The sequence below is a fragment of the Lonchura striata genome, chromosome 2 (genome assembly GCF_046129695.1).
Source record: "Lonchura striata isolate bLonStr1 chromosome 2, bLonStr1.mat, whole genome shotgun sequence".
NCBI classification, from domain to species: domain Eukaryota; kingdom Metazoa; phylum Chordata; class Aves; order Passeriformes; family Estrildidae; genus Lonchura; species Lonchura striata.
The window spans coordinates 32,994,691-33,011,815 of NC_134604.1; the positions used below are offsets into that span (position 1 = coordinate 32,994,691).

Sequence of the window (17,125 nt, forward strand, 5' to 3'; positions counted from 1 at the left end):
CCTTGCTCTTACACTTCAGGAGCAGCCCTTGCAGCCACCCCTGAACGCTAATGTTGTTCAGCAATTTTAAAATTCAAACTAGCTGTTGAATTTATATGCATCACTACAGTGTTAATGTGGTTAATGATTATTTTGAAAAGAGTAAGATTTGATATTCAGTAATAGAAATCAATTAAGCTCATATACCATCAGATCCAATGATATTATGGATGGAGAAACTCTCTCTAAAATCAGCATCTCTTTTAATTATTATTAAAATAATAGGCACCTCTTCTCATTTTAAGCATTACCAGTGTTAATTAGGCCTTAGCTTAGAAGACTCTACTCTGAGTCTAGTTAGAGCTTCTTGGTTAAATTACGCTGATATTTGCTATTAAAACCTGCCCTCCCATTTAGGAACAATTCTACATCTTCTCTGACTGACTGGTTTATTGTAAAGCAGTAGGAAAGATTCAGTAGTAAATCAGGCTCACCCTTTGACAACAGGATTACTGGGAAGGGATTTCAACCAGAAAGATGTTAATAATTAAGAAAGCCAAAAGGGCATGAGTAATTTAGTTTTGAAAAATGCACACCATGCAGTTAGCCAAGTAGAAAACCATGTACTTTTAATGTTTCAGCTATTGCTAATCTTTCCAAAAGCAGCCATGCATAGCAAGAGACTATCTTTTATTCTTAGTATGTTACTTAACCTGTTACCTACTGAAAGACTCACTAAATGTAATGTGTCTTTATTATTGGGCATAAAGGTGAGTCAAAAAGCTATCTAGAGGAAAAATGACAGCTACAGAAGACTTAGTTAAAAAAATTGGGCCACTGAATGGGCAAATCAGTACTGCCGGTTCCTTGCCAGGCTCTGCAGGTTGATTTTTCTTCTCTTCTATGCCCTCAATGCTTATCTGCTACTTTTTGATGCAGCCTTCTCGAATACACATTGAGATGAAAAGGAGGAGTCTTGGGGACTTGAAATTCAAAACACTGAGTTGTGGAACATTAACAGCAGGTTCTGATCACACTCCCTAGTGATGGCCCATATCTTCCTCTGAGGGTGCCACCGTGATTACTTCATAAGGGCACAGTAAATGTCCCTCTTTCCCTGATCTAAGAAAGAGAATGTACTTCTCCCTCCTAATTTAAATAAAGTCAAGCACATTTTTTTTGTTTGTTTTTTGGTTTTTTTTGGTGCTAACAATGAGAGAAAACTAACTACCACTGTACAATCACTGTACAATCAAATGATCCATAAAGAGGGGTCCAAGGACAGCTACCAGCTGCTGCATTACACTGAAGATGGAAGTATTTAAACTATGGACATTTCCTCATCACTAGTATTTGTCTGTTCAAACATTTTGCCTTTTTGCAGTTGTTCCTGAATCTGCCTTTAGAAAAACACTGAATTGTAAATTCACTTAGAGAAGTGAAGTCAGTAGGGCAACCATGTTTCTTGTCACACCACATAAGCCTTTTATAGCAAAGACTTAATTTTAACTGTTCATGGGGTTAGTACTTGAGCATATCTGCTCTTCATCCTCAGCTTCTAACAGCTGTTATTTTTGATTGCTCAAAACCTGAAAAGAAGGTTAGTACTACAGAAAAAAAAATTATTCATTCAACCTGATTTTTTGGTTTGTTTAACCAGCAAACATATGATGCTTGCATGGTGTCAACACTGTGTTCCTGTTAGTGTCAAATCAGCCATGTAGAAAAATATTTAAGTCCAACTCAATCATATTTATTGTCAGATTGTTGTATTTAACCATATGCATGCTATTTCAATATTTTTCAAAAGCTAAGTGCATTGTGGAACTGTCTGATTATATTAGAAAGTCCTGAAGTAATTTAGTTCATTGTTCTGATTAACAAATAACTGTAATTTTTTTTTAAACAGCAGGTGATCCCTAGTCTCTAAGAGTTCAATTCCTTTTCCTCTTTGTTGAAGAAATACCTGGGTCCTAGACTTGTGTTACACTTACAAACAGGACCATAAGGTTGGATTTTGTTGTAGTGTACATTAATGCAGCATCACTGATTTCTACAGATTTTCCAGATTCATGCAACCAGAGGTTTTGGGATCATAACATTTTTGTATTACCATAAAAAAACCCCAATATATAATTAGTTAAAGCTCCCATGTAAGAGTTGGCAGTTGTGGATCAAAAACATGAAGACTCCACATAGAAAGTGCACTCACCTGTGTTACAAAATGGACCATAGACATTTAATTAAAACACATCATTGTACAGGGCTCCTGCTATATTCACAGACACTTGTTTTCTCCTGACTTGCCTTACCTGAGTGAGAAGGGTGAGGATGAGAGATGATTTGGAGGGGAGGGCAAGGACAAGGGAATGGGTAGGAACACTGATATGATGTTAACACAGGGTCACAGCACTTACAGAGGTATTTCCTACGTAAATTACTGGAAAGTTCACCCTTCCAGACATTGGAGACCACTTTGATGACAATGAGGAAGAGATGCAACCTCAACACAGCATGTTCATGGTGCATTTTTTAAAAAGAAACACAAAGACAATAGGAAAAATAGGAAGGAAGAGCATACCTTTCACTACCTTATCCAGATAGTGAGCTTGGGAGATAAAAGACAGGACATTTAAGGTGGGATTGAATAAGTGCATTGCAGCTTACTACGAGACTGTGCAGGTGCTAGAAAGGCAAAGGCGAGTTCGCTGTGATATGAAAAGAAAAACCTTGATTATGAGGAGAGAAAAAAGGAAGAGTGGAGCACAGTGCTCCTCAGTCAAATGGCTTGAGAAGGCTGTGTTAAGGCATTCAGTCATCTTTGCTCATTAAGATCAGGAAGATAAACAGGAAAGTTCTATATATATATTTATGTGTTTACATATATATAGGTATATATGTGTGTGTATATATATGTATATCACGATATTGCAATGCTCTGCTCATTTGCGAGTCTCCCTCCATTTTACTGACTTCTTTGCATTTCATCAGGAAAGCAGAGACATTTGAAAGTCCTCCACCTTACCCGATTGTCTTATATTTTTCCATGCAAAAAGGCACAGTTCCTTGACCTTACCAGACTGGTACAGATTTTACCCTGGGTCTTTCTAATGGTAATATACTGCATTTATGCAGCATTTTCTAGCCTCAGATCAAATTACTTTACAAATATTAAATTAACCTCATGACAACTATACCGGATAGGCAAGTATTAATATATTCATTTTAAGGAGTGCTAAAGAAAAAGTAAAAAAGAAAGTTATAGATGTCATGGGAGAAGTCATGTACCCAATTCCCACAGAACACTGATTTGGAAAAGCACCTTATTGATTTTCTGGTGTCGGGCAGAAGGCTGGTGGCAAAGATGTCCTAACTCAGAGAGCCCTGGTTCATGCCAGCAGGCGGCACTCTCTGTCCTAACACCCGCTGGTCTTTATTAATAAAAGAGAGGCTTCGAGTCTTGCATTTCTCTATTTCAATACCTACTTAAACATTATTTCCCTTGTTCTCTTGCCTGTTCCCTGCAATCTCAGCCTCAGTTGTGTCCTGGTAGTTTTTGAATAAGTTTTTATTTCTGGTTCATTCAGGCATACTGTCCTCCTGGGAGGTCATGGCAGTTGCAGGAATTATTTTTCCATCCTGTGAATGTAATGGATCTGTATAGGAACTAAGTGGAGAAGGCTGGGAGAGCTCACCTAGAGTGGGGCAGTTATGAGGCTTGGCAAAAAGGTGAATTAATCATGCTGATGTGGTGGGAGCAGTGCAGGAAGCACAGCATTGCTCTCTGCTTGGATGGTGGCTGAAGCCTAGAGTTGTATCTCTTGGATTTTGACATCCACAGCAGCCCAAACTGTTAGCTCAGGCAGTCACTGTGCAGCTGATGGCAGTGAAGGCAGCTGTCAATGCCAACCATGCGAGAGTTATGTATCAGTGTTTTCCTGTAATTTGAAAAATAATGGAGCTTCCTACAGGAGCAGCAGGAATCTTTCTTTCCTAAACCCATACAGGCTTTACTTCTGGCATTAAAATATCATTCCCTACAGACCCTCCGTTGGAAACCCTGTGGGCATGTGGGACATGCTGAAAAATTATGCAGGAGTTCAGAAGAAAAGCTACTTTTCTAAGGTGTCCCTGCACTGAAAGACACCACCACACTCAGCTCCATGTCACCACCCTACTCCTGGAAGCCACTTTAAAACTGCTAGGGAGGAGCTCCTGTGACCATTTTTCAGCGTGAAAGCCCCCTTGTTTCACCAGCCTGAGCTAACTTGGTTTGCTTTGTCTGAAACACAATGGGAGTAATAATGAGTGCTTCTCTTGGCTTACAGAGACAGAGAGAAGGACAGAGAAGTAAGAGATACTGCAGGCAGGTCCTTGAGAAGGACTTGTTTCCCACTATGATCTCCTTCATTTCCCAAATATTCTTCTTCCCTTTATCCTTCCTATGAGGTGAAGTGGACAGAGCCTCAGGGAAAACACTGGAGTTAAACTGAGATCACACAAATGTGAAGGAGAGGAGAAAGTAAACATCCAATGCTGAACCAGGGACGGCATGTGAAGTTCGTCCTATAGGGTCAGGGAAAACACTGTATTTGAAGTTAATCTGTGCTTAATATTTACTGGCAAATATGCTGCCAAATTATTTAAGGCCAGATTACCTCCTGATTGATTCAAGATCATGTCAGAACAAAGCAGCAAGTGCGTATTTTCCACTGACTGCTATAACCATGATCTTCTCTTGCCCAAAGATACCCATCTCAACCAGGCAGGGTGAGTGCCAGAGGGTCACACACACCTCAGCTTCTGCTGAGGATGCACTTGAGCACTGACTGTTGGGCAGCGAGGAGAATCACAGAATCATATGAGTTGGAAAAGACCTCTAAGATCATCGAGTGCAACCACTAACCCAGTATATCTAGGTCCACCACTAAACCCTGTCCCTAAGCAACACATCTAAAAGAGAGCAAGAACCTTCCCCAGACACTGGTAGGCTTATTTTTGTCTTGGGCCATGCATGGACTATGTTGCTTTATGGATTCAAAAGGCACAATTGATGTGTTAGAAAGCTGGGGAAAAGAGACCAGGATCCACCTGTAATGTGCCCTGTCTGGATTCCAGCTGCTCCAACAGAAATGGAGAGGCACTGATTACAGCCTCAGCTATTCAGAACATGTGTGATTATTTATGCAAGAAGACTGATGAAAGGCAAACTTAAAGGAGCAGATTTCTCAAAAATCAGAGTTTTGCTATGTAAAACAAACCCCAGGCTGATGGCGCCACAAGCAGAAGCTGGCGTGGGACAGGCTGTCTGCCTGTCTGTCTGGGCATTGTTATTGCATCCATCACCCATGCGTGCCAGGACCAGATTTCCAAAAGGAGTTTAACATGTAGCTTTTGTGGAGATCAATGGGGATTAGGCACTGAAGTGCTTTGAAATCTTGCTAGGTAGGCTGGGGAGTGTTTAGAGAGCTAGCTGCTGGTCCCTCAGGTCTCCAGAGACACTGGAGTATTTAGCTGCACCAACTGAACTTCCAGAGATGGCTTTGGTCTTGTGTCCAGGCTGTTCAAGGATAGTGAATATTCCAACTCCACCATGGCAGGGAAGCCCCCTCTGCCATTATTTTCCTAAATAATGCTGTATGAATCATACAAGCTGGAGAGGGAGTTTTCACAAGGGCTTGTAATTACAGGACAGGGGAGTACAGCCTTAAGCTGAAGGCAGACAGGTTCAGATTGGGTATTTGTAAGAAATTTTTTACACTTAAGGGTGGTGAGGCACAGGCACACATTGTCCAGAGAAACTGTGGATGCCTCATCCCTGGAAGTGTTCAAGACAACATTGAATGGGGCTTGGAGCAACCTGGTCAAGTGAAAGGTTCCCTATCCATGTCAGTGGGGCTAGAACTAGATGATCTTAAAGGTCTAAACAATTTTGTGATTCTATGACTCTTTATTAAACCTAGGAAATTTTCTGTGCTGCTTCTTGTGAGGCAAACCCTTTGAGCAGCCTACTACAGAGCTGAGCTGTAATTTGGCTTTTCAGAGCTCACAGTAAGAAGGTTTATTTCATCTTTAAACTCAATGCTCCTAAAACCCACCATGCTCCCTGGATGTAGTTTGGGCCAGAGCAGATGGAACTTGAATTCCTGCAATGTCTCTAACAAGGGATGAATTAGGAACATGCTGGAGAACCCATCACAGGAGTCTGGCACTGGCCCTGTTATCACAGTGTGTTTTGCTCCTTCTAGAAAATGACTGAACCCTTCTGCTGGGTTTCAGGATTCCTGCAGTTAGATAATCAATTTTCTGTTCTACTCTCCTGCACTAAGTTTGCTGAATTGGGATGATGAATGCAAGCTTCTGCATCAATTTCCTAGTTGGGAATTAACTGGGGTTACTCTAATGAAATCTCTGAATGTGAGCAATCAAGATAGTACATTCAGTGACACAACTCTTTGTAGGAGCAAACAAAATTAATCCACCAGAATCAGAATACCTTGAACACCATAAGGAAGAGCCTCCTATGACCTACAAAACAAAAGGATGTCTTACTCTCACACATGCTTGACAGGAAATGGAAGAAGTGTCTCCTACTGGTATTGTCCATTTCTACTGTGTTACCTGCACATATGGCAATACTGGTAAAGCATCACTTCAGCAATGGGGTTTTATGCTTGTCAGTGCTAAAGCAAACCGGGCCATGACACAGACATATACAGAATTCCCATCAACAGAACAATTTGCCATGCAGGGAAATTACACAAGGACAAGGGGAATGCTTTCCACATACTTAATGTAATTCCAAGTCAATGTCCTTTCATTTGTGCCAACATAACTAGCTTATTACTCCTGCTAAAACCACTCAATTTTCCTGAATATTTACAACTTTGCCAAATCTCCTTGACATTCTACACATTAATCAATTAAATATTCTGTAGGAAATAGTGTTTACAGCTTCAGAGGTGGGAGACTATGTCCAAATTTGTTTTTTAAATCACCATGCAAAGAGATGAAAAGGGGGGAAAGTGCAAAGAAACAGAGTTGCTCCAGCACTTCAAGTATCCAAGAATGATTGCTAAACCAAGGCAGAACTGCAAGAGGCAGGTAGCAGCACACAAAATGAGAGTGTGCACCAGTAAAATCTCAATGCTGACTGCATTGCAGTGCTGACCTTCCCCCATGATAACATTTATACTCAGAGTGAGGAATACTACAAATAAATTTAATTACCATGAAAGATAAAAGCTTGTTGTTTGAAAACAGCCCAGGCATATCAGCTGTGTGGAGAATTATCATATACTGAACTAATGGCATTTTGGTTTTACAGCAGAACTAATAAAATGGCACTAAGGGGATGAATCAGGCCTTTTTTTTTTTTTTTTTTTTTTTTTTTTTTTTTTTTTTTTTTTCCCTGCATAAATAAGTTCCATATAAAGCTGTCCCCTGAATTTGGGGCCTTTTGCTGAATTTTTTTTTAAACTCTTTCGTGAATCTGTGCTGCTTTCCAAACCAAAGTGCTTGAATAAAAGGCTATGAAATAGTATTATGGAAACAGAGAATTTCAATTAACAGAGGACTGCTCTCTTTTAATTTTAAAATAATTTAAGAAATGTGGGTTTTTCAATCCCTGTCTCAGGAAAAGAAATGAAAGTTGCTAGGGACATCAATAAGAAAGCAGAATGCAATGTCTAATGAGACAGAGGAAGTTTTAAAAGCTAAATATTTTTCATTAGGAGGATGCATGTGGAGACCATAATGTGATAGGGTGACATTAGCATAAATAAATGATAAGCAGAATTGAGCCACAGATATGATTTGTACCATTATCCTAATGCTGAAATTAAAATACTGAGATCAAGCTTCATTTCCTGTCTTTGTGTGTGCAAATGCACCTGGTGTTCAAGCAAGGGAAGTGATGTCTCCAATAACTAAGCTGCTAATCCACACAATAACTATGCAGGTATTTGCCCAGGTATTGCTAGTGGTTAGTCTTGATGAAGTGTGATTTTTAGTTATCATGAAATAATGAAAGTAACATAGATGTAAATTTTCTTTTCTTTAAAAGAAGCTGATTAAAATAAATGACTGAATGAGAATTTTCATTCTGGAGCAATTCTTTTAAAATCAACTGAATTTTTTCAGGTCCGCACAGGCATTATTGAGAACAGAACTGGATTCACTAGTTTAGTTTTCTATTAATATACAATAAAAGGTATCTGGGGAGTTTAGGGTTTCTGATTTAATAGCATGACTACGGAAAGGGAACTGAAGAGGCTGAATGCTTGACAATCAGAAAGACGGAAGAAGGGAAAATGCATTAAGTAGTTAAGTGAAAGAAGGAAAAAGGTGAAGCCAAGGCAGTTCATTAATGATTCTGCAAATTGCTTAATATGAGAACTGGAGCTCTTTACATGATTTAGGCATATTGTTGGCTTATTAATAATAACATCTATAATAAGAGACCTGACAGAGTGAGCTCGAGTAGTGCCAGTGCATGAGGAATACAGAACCAAAGCAAGAGGGAAGTGAAATGGTTAGAAAGGTAACAGAACAGACAAGGGATAAGCAAGACAGAGTTAAATACCAGCCAGAAATAATCTGTCTGCAGTTTACTCTTTTATACTGGCAAGCAAAGTGACAGTGCAAATAATGTAGCAAATTAAAGGGAAGAAAACTTAAAATCAGATACGTGTTTCTAAAAATGCTGTCACCATAGTAGGAGTCTTGGAGGCCACAGAAAGACCTCTCAAGAGAGGTGAAGTAGGATGTTTTTAAAAAAAGCTTCTAGCTGACATTTAAAGGCTTGCCAAACACCACATAGGTGTACTTCATGTCTGATAATAAAATATATATATAGCCATGTCACCAACAAATGAAAGGACATATTGTCTTGTTCCCACATGAAAATGTATGATGTCAGAATTTGAAATCCAAGAACAAAGGTGCTCATGCTACACTAGATCACATATATTCAATTAAGCATGCGCCTTTTCTCCTCCCTGATCATCAATTATTCTCTTAAAAGGAGTTGAGTTTTCTTTCTCCCTACCAATAGTGCAGTGCTCTCCGTTCCAGCCCGGGCTGCATTCACACTTGCCGTCCCGGCAGGTCCCGTGCTCATTGCAGCGTGGGTGACACGCTCGCTGATCACAGGCTGTGCCCATCCAGCCCTCCTCGCAGCGGCAGGTGCCTCCGACACAAATGCCATGTCCTCCGCAGTCCGCTGCACAAATCTCTGTGGGAGAGGAGACAACAGGGAGGAGGGGATACGGGTGGAGAGAGAGAAGGGAGAGGGGGAAAATCCAGAGTGTTACTGTCAAGAAAAGCAGACACACTTCACTACCTCGCCTTACGGGGCAATGAAAGGAATTCCTACAGCTCATAACACTAATCCTTCCTGACAATAAGAATCTAATAAGTATATTACAAAAAAGAGATGGACATAGATTGCAATGATCTGCTGTGATTGATCCTCCTATTTGCCTTCTAATTCTTTTGCACTCCTCAAGCTTTTGTGATGCTCAAATCCAAAGGGGAAGGCTCTTCCAATAAGTAGAACGGAAGTCACATTTAATTAAAATCTGGTTAAGTGTGGAAACAATGTGCTGATAAACTACTGATGCTAAAGTTAGGTGCTGGCAAAGCCTGTTTATGACTTCTTAAACCACAGTTTTGGGGATGGGATTCATTAAAACCCTTATTCTCTGTTTAAATTTAAGAAAGGATATTTCTATTTCTACCAAATCTGCACATCCTCTATGTCCCTATCCTCCCGCTACCCATTAAAAATCCCCTCTCAGACATTCAGAGGTACAACTGTATCTTTTGTGAGGCACATGCACTGGAGCTGATAGGATGGTGCTTGTTCCCAAGTCTTACCAGAGTTAATGGAAGCACAGTCACAGCTGGATATTTTGGTACTTACCGCCAAAAAGCAAAGAGCTAAAGGACCTTGCCTTTTCAGGGATGATGGCCTTCCCAAACCTCCCTGAGCCCCAGCAGGCCTGAGGACATAGGCATAATATTTTTATCCAGAACCAGACTTTTGTCTAAAACCTGGCATAGCCTTGGCATGAATTTGGGAAACATGTTTTTATCTACATTGTATTTATCTGGAAAAACAGAGACTTGGTGGAGAAGTCATATCCATTAATCAGGTGTTAAAGTGCCTGTTTACCACCATTACTATACAGGATTGAGTTCAAGGAAAAAAAAAAAAAAAACAAAGCCCAAATACTGATGCAGTGTAGCACTGCAGATGAAATTAAATTAATCTATTTCTTCTCCAGACTCATTACGTGGCTGCTACTTTCCATCTCTCATAAGCCCTGACTATACTCTCCTGTTCTCACTTAAAGGAGAGGCAATTCATAGTATTTCAGCCTATGAGGTCTTTTCTCTGACTTCTGCCTGATGCTTCTGTGTTTTGACCTCAAGCCTTTGGCTTCACTGAGCCATTTCATAGATTTTACAGGGTAAAGACACAGTTCCTTTTGGGGACATGGAGAAGTGAACAGAAGAAATGCTGAGCAGGGCTGGGCTGGAAGCCCAGAAAGAGGTACCAGAGTACTCTGCAGTGCGCATTTTTTCTCTGTGTCACTGGCTGCATATAAAATATTCAAAACTACTCAGCCTGCATTAACATCACACCTGACTGAAATTCAGCCATACTTAAGTTGCTTTTAGTCTTTTGCTAATGAATACCCCATTTACAGGACACTTGGGCTGTTCAAGAAGTTTTGATATGCTCCTGATAGGGCTGGAACATTCACTTCAGCTCCAGAAGGACAGTGGTACACCACAGCAGAGAGCTGCAAGGTCTTCAGCCCTTTATGACTAAACGGACTTATGATGAAAAGGATCAGAGAGCTCTTTGGACAATGGTAATTTATTATAAGAACAGCAGCAATGCCTTGCATGTCTAGAAAAAACCTTATTTTTCAAATGTGACATGAGAACAACATCTAGCTCTTGCTTCCCAAAAAGCTCAGGGTGGTGGGTCAGTTTCCAGCAAAACTCCTTTTACTGCAGCATCATGGATGTCTCCGAACTCCCTCAAACATTTAGTCCTACATGCTTAAGTCTCCTAGTGAAAGAACTCTGGAGTTCAAATGGGCTAAAGACACTCAGAAACTTGTCTGTATCATTCAGAATTAAATTTGCAAAAAAGTATTTAAACAGAGCATGTGCACACACCATGTGCTGTTGAGATGTAACAGAATCTAGCATAGGATTTATTAGAAGCAAGTAGAAATTACACTATCAAACAATAAAGGCATGGCTGAGGAAGGGCTCGAGCTGCTGTCAGAAGTTTTTACTTTGCATATGGCATCAAGAGACAGATTTTCACAGCTCCTAGCTGCGAGGGAGGTAATATCATACTACAGTACCCGATAAGAGCCTAAGGGATGGACAATTATTGAAACCCATCCTTGCTGAAGGGCTGGAGTCCAGACATGTGTTTTCTACTTTTTTCCCCAACTGCCAGACAGCACCGCAATGGAGTGTGGGCTGGTCAGGGTGGTGATGAACACATATGACCTGCAAGTTGGTTAATATAGCAGTAAAGCTGCACAAAAAAAAAAAAAAAAGAAGTAAATTTGGTTCTCCTTGGCTGACCTGATAAACAAAGTCTAGGGGAGGATAAAGGAAACAGCAGATTAAAAATCAAAAGCTAGATTGATGCTGATAAAATTTCAGCAAGCTGAGAAGAAATACCTTGAGAAAGTACAAGGTCTGAGAGTACTGATTTAAGCCTGAACTCCAAAAATTATTATTGTAGTCTCTGATGCTTTCCAGGACACTTTTACCATAGGGCTATTCTAGTTAGACTGCAATCGCTTCTCTGGTTATTAGTTTACATTCTTTATTCATAAGCATTGAACATGGATCTCAGAATATCAAATAAGATGTAATTTTTCTTGCTCCCAGCTTACCCAGCAATCTAGAGGATGCCAACTTGGTCACTTCACACCTTCATCATATCCTGTTCTTCCTCTTTGTAAAAAATTCTTAATTATATCTAGTCTTAATCTACCCTCTTTTAGTTTAAAACAATTATCCCTTTTCTTATCATTACTCTATTAAAATGTCTGTACCTATCATTCTTATAAGCCCCTTTTAAATAGTAAAAAAGCCGCAGTAAAGTCTCCCATAGCCTTCTGTCCCCCAGGCTGAACAGCCCCAGCTGTCTCAGTCTGTCCTCATAGCAGAGGTTCCCCAGGCCTCTGGTTATCTTTGTGGCTTCTAGACTTGCTCAAGCAGGTCCACATCCTTCTTGTGTTGGAGACCCCCACAACTGGATCCCAGAACTGGATGCAGCACTTCAGATGGGGTGTCATAAGAGAGGAGGGGCAGAATCCCCTCCCTCACACTTCTGGCCACACTGCTTTGAATGCAGCCCAGGGCACCACTGACTTTCCTGTGCTGTCAGAGCACATGGCCAGGTCATGTACAGCTTTTCATCCATCCCCAAGTCCTTTTCCTCAGGGCTGCTCTCAATCCCTCATCCCCAAGCTTGTATGGATACCAAGGGTTCCCCCGACTCAGGTGCAGCACCTTTCAGATAAAGTAACCAAGGCATAAAGAAGGAAAGTGATGGATCCACAGGTAAATGTGAACTCTGAGACAGGCACATGAATGTCTTGATGTCCCAATAAGCAGCCTCGTGTCCTACAGCTAAGATGGAAACGTCAGATGTCTACAGATGGTGGTGAAGAAAAAAAACCTAGAGCTAATAGGAATAGTGACAGTCAGAAGCCTTCTTGGAGTTATTTAATGGTATCAAACTAGGATAATGGAGTGCATTCAAAACTGGTGAAGAGAGAAAAAAAAGTCATGTTCTGAAAAGCAGAGTCTCTGTGCAGTCATTCCTATGAAAAAGGATGGAAAACCCCCAGGGACATTTACATCTTGACTAAAATATTTCTCAGACAACATGCTGCCAAGGAACAGTCTTGCACACGTGGGCCACGGATATGCACTGCATGGTATAAGCAAACAGATCTTAGGCTAACCCAGAACGGGAATGCTGAGAACATTTCAGGTTTCATCTCCCACCCAGCTGAGACCCCAGCCAAAGCACCACCCATGCACACAGAAGTGTGCAGGTTCCAGGTTATGAATGTGTAATTCACATATAATGGATATATGAGGTGGTTTGGACTCCCAGGCCCCAAGAGTTGTAATATAGACTCTCGGCCGTGAAAAACACTTGTGAAGCAAACTACTTAGGACAGACTCCCTAAAATGTAGTTTAATTATTTCTGACAAGGAACCAGGAGCCAGGAACTCTCAAAACTGAATCTTCCACTTAGTGCCAGTTTAAAGATAGATGGGTACCCTACAATTTAAATAGTCTTACAACACACAGCCTGCTACATGTCCTGGTCCTTTACAACACAGCCCTCTTAAATGCTCACAGGTTTCTAATTAGTGATTAAATAGTCAGAATAGATTTTACTTTTCTTGTAGCATGCTAAAAAATTATCAAAATGGATTTGAGATTAAGCTTACACCTAAATACATGTCTTTTTGGACATAAAGAGACAGCTAAGACTGTTTTATAGAAAAGGGAAGGTGAATAGTTTCTTTGTCATTCAGTCTCAGAGACAGAATTTGTCACCTCTGTTCTTATTACAAGCTGCATTTTTTGGTACATTTCCCAATTCTATTGTTAAAATGAGAAGACATGATTAGCTACCATCTGAGCTGCATGAACAAATGAGAAGGAAAGCTTTTAATTCTCCTATTACAGTATTCTCAGACTGGCCAGCTGCACTACATTGCTCCTGACTATTTAAGCTTAGTTAGAACACTCTGCCTGTGCATAAAAGACCTGTCTGTTAAATATTTTCACACCAGCTGTTCTCAAAAGGTGACTAAATATTTTCTTTTATCTTTAATCTCATCCAGTGTTTGTATGAACAGCTTAGCCACTCCTTATATTTTCCTAGAGGTGCACTATGTTTCACCTCATTTCACAGCGTAGCTCTCAAAGCTGTTTGTAGTTCCTTAAAGAGAGGGGATCTTCTGTGTAAATCTGGCACCCAATTCTAAGAGCAAATATGAGGCTTAATGTCCTCAAGCCAAGCACCTCTGTGAGAAACACCTGGACTTTGAGTGCTACCCTATATTTTGCTCCCTTATGTTTGTACTTACAAGAGGGCACTCATGGATAGTAACTGATTCATGGATGCAGACTTTTTTCCTAAGGAATCAAGTGTGTATTAATGTTCCCATCTGGGGTTTTGCCACGTTATTGTCTTGGAGTGATGTCTTGCATTGCCTGAATCTCACCTCATGTTATGTCAGTCTTACCTGAAGAACTGAATTGAGCCTAATTGCCCTCTGTGGGTCAAAAAGGAAAGAGATAGTTCCAGAGGATGATTCACTTGAAACCTCTTTCATGGAGAATTTCTGGAGCAGACAGTGCTCCAGGCATTGTTGAGCTTGGGGTGGTTCATCCAGAGGTCTCAGGGTATCAGAAATATTATTCTTAGGAAATGATAATGCCATTCCAATAGGATTCTGCTTATTTTTCATGCAAATAATTAAAAAAAAGGAATGTCTCATCTTCAGTTCCAGGACCTCCTCTGTTTCACCACTGCTCATCCCCACCAGGAACCAGCCCATTACTGGGGGTCAGACCAACCTGTTCTAGTGGAAGGTGCCTCTGCCCATGGCATGGGGGTGGGAACTAACTGACCTTTAAAGACTCTTCCAACCCAAATCATTTTGTGATTCTGTGAGCCCAGACTCAAATGCCTACTCGCTAGTTTTTAGACAAATGTTTTTTCTTTATTTTTATTTTTTTTTCTCATTATCTCTGCATGACTGGGGGAGGGACTTTGCTCTGGTCTGTTAAAACTGCCTCAGAATTCCTCAAGGCTCTCTTAAAAATCCTAATCCCTCTTGAATCCTACCCAAAATCTTGACAGTGGCTGCTGATGTGCCTTAACTTCTCCACAGTGTTGTTGATAAAAACTGTAATGTAATTTTACTCTTTCTCCATCAGCACATCTCTCTGTTGTTGTTCACTTAAAGTTTAAGCATCTCAGCTATCTGAGGCTAAGATTACCCTTTTTGTTCTGCATTTGCACTGTGACAGGTATAATGAGGTCACAGTCCATTAACAGCACTTCAGAAGTTAGAATACTAAAGCAATTACTCATACAAATAATAATAAAAAAAAACTTGTACCTGCTTCTTTCTCTCTCTTTTATTATTTTTTTTGTATATCCTGCTAAAAACTGGCATAAATCTCTCCCCTTAACAACAAAAAGTCTGCTATGTTGCCTTTGATATTTCAGAAGAAAGAGGGGAAGAAACCTATCAAACACTAACCTAACAATGCAGTGCTTTGCTTATGGCCCTTTTTAATTGATGGAACAGACACAGGAGCCTCCAACACAGGAAACAGGATCATTCAGAATTTCATATTATTTTCACATTACATTAAAGACTGGAGTTGGGAAAGGGATAATGATGTTAATTTGTGCTTCGTTTCTAGCAAATCCATTTTTACATGTTTACCCCTGTCCCACCACATACCTTTAAATTGGCTTGACAACAGTTTAAAGCTTTTCAGCTTAGAGAAAAGCAATGCAGATGAAAATTTTTCTTTAGCATTCGTGTGATGCAGAATCAGAGATTTAGCTGCTTCTGACCTGTCTGCTAAACCCCTTAATAAATATGGATTTAGTGCTAAGATATAAGATCAGGTGAAATTGCTCAGAGCTTCCTGAAAACTGGGTCAGTTCCACTGACCTTCAATATATTAATAGAAAATTTAATAATTAAATATCTGCCATAACTGGGGTTTTCTCATTTCAAGTTTACTCATTTGAGGTGATTTTCAGCCTCAGACAGAATTTTTTTCCAGAAAAGCACAGGAGAGAGGCACTGCATGGAGCTAAAAAGCTGAGTTTGGTGAAGTGCTAAGCCTTGTTTTCACAACCTGCTTTAGAAGGCAATTTATGGGGAATATCTGGGAAAAGCAAGAAATATATAGATGAAAAAACCAGAAGGTGTGTGATCAGCATGATTTAGATAGCAGTGAAGTGCTAAAGACATTCTTCATAACAAAATACATTTTGCAGTGTTATGAAACTCTCATTCCTGTGATTCGATAACTCTGTAGTGACTTGAACTCCTGTGCTGTTACTGAAGAAGACATAAAGCACATTAGCTTTTAAAACCATTCTTTTTACAAATGTATAAGGAAAGGATCAAACTAAGGAGCAAGAAAAATACCTGAAAGAAGAGGTGTGGATTTTCTGTCACTGCCAGTAGCTGATCTGTACCAGGAAATCCTCTGAAAACCATCCTGGTTTAGCAGCAAACAGGGAATGATTGTGTAAGTTCTGTCCATTAATTCTGTAAGTTATGTCCATTAATTGAGGGATGTATTTTGATCATGTCCTGTAAGCAATGTCTGCACAATTTAATGCCTTTAAACTAATATTTATATATTTTTAAAGCATCAAATATATAAATATTACTAATGTAGAAATAATAATAATTACTTATGTCTATAAATAATTAACCTGTTCTTTTAGGAGTGCAAATAAACTTTTGTTACTTTGATGACTCTCTGCTCCACTCAAGGGCCTCAATGTGTTTTACACAGCTCAGTAAATTGAATGTAACTAAAAGGTAACAGCTATTTATTTTCTTTTCCATGGATGAGGAAATAATGATTAAAGGATGCTCTCTAGAGATTGAAAATGAATCCATCAGCTTTGCTATCACCCCTCATTAGGAAGAACACTGACCTTCAGCAATGGCTTTGAAATGTGACTTGGACACCTGCATTTTCACATCCTGAACACAGAGCCCGCCCTAAGGAGTATCCCAGAATGCCTGCATTGGGGAATGCATATCCTGCATTACAGAGTGACCCTAACCAGGAGACCTGAGCTGGCCTGAATGCTGATGCGTGCCAGCTCTGCAGGAGGACTAAGTACAGGTCTCCAATACAGGTGTGGGAGGGCTAACTCTCAACTCTGCACTTGCAGGAAAGACTGGAGATGCACAAAGGAGGTATAAAACACAGAATAAAAGAGGAGAGAGATTTTTTCACTCAAAATGGTGGAGCTGTATTTAGGAGAAGGGTTGGTGAAAAGCCCTTATAAAAAAAATCGAC

The 17,125-nt window shown here is 40.1% G+C and overlaps 1 protein-coding gene across 14 annotated transcripts in view; it reads right to left on the reverse strand.

The window, feature by feature from the left end:
* The window catches only part of TENM4 (teneurin transmembrane protein 4), a 1,541,819-nt gene that overhangs the window by 116,438 nt on the left and 1,408,256 nt on the right, over positions 1–17,125 (reverse strand). For 12 of the 14 annotated variants that reach the window (XM_031505163.2, XM_077781310.1, XM_077781307.1 and 9 more), the window contains 2 exons: positions 9,029–9,214; positions 2,561–2,587 (listed from right to left, as the gene is read on the reverse strand). In XM_031505163.2, the coding sequence (XP_031361023.2) occupies positions 2,561–2,587; positions 9,029–9,214 (213 nt within the window). The remainder of the gene's footprint in view (positions 1–2,560; positions 2,588–9,028; positions 9,215–17,125) is intronic. The other 2 variants (XM_077781309.1, XM_077781308.1) reach the window with 1 other exon arrangement.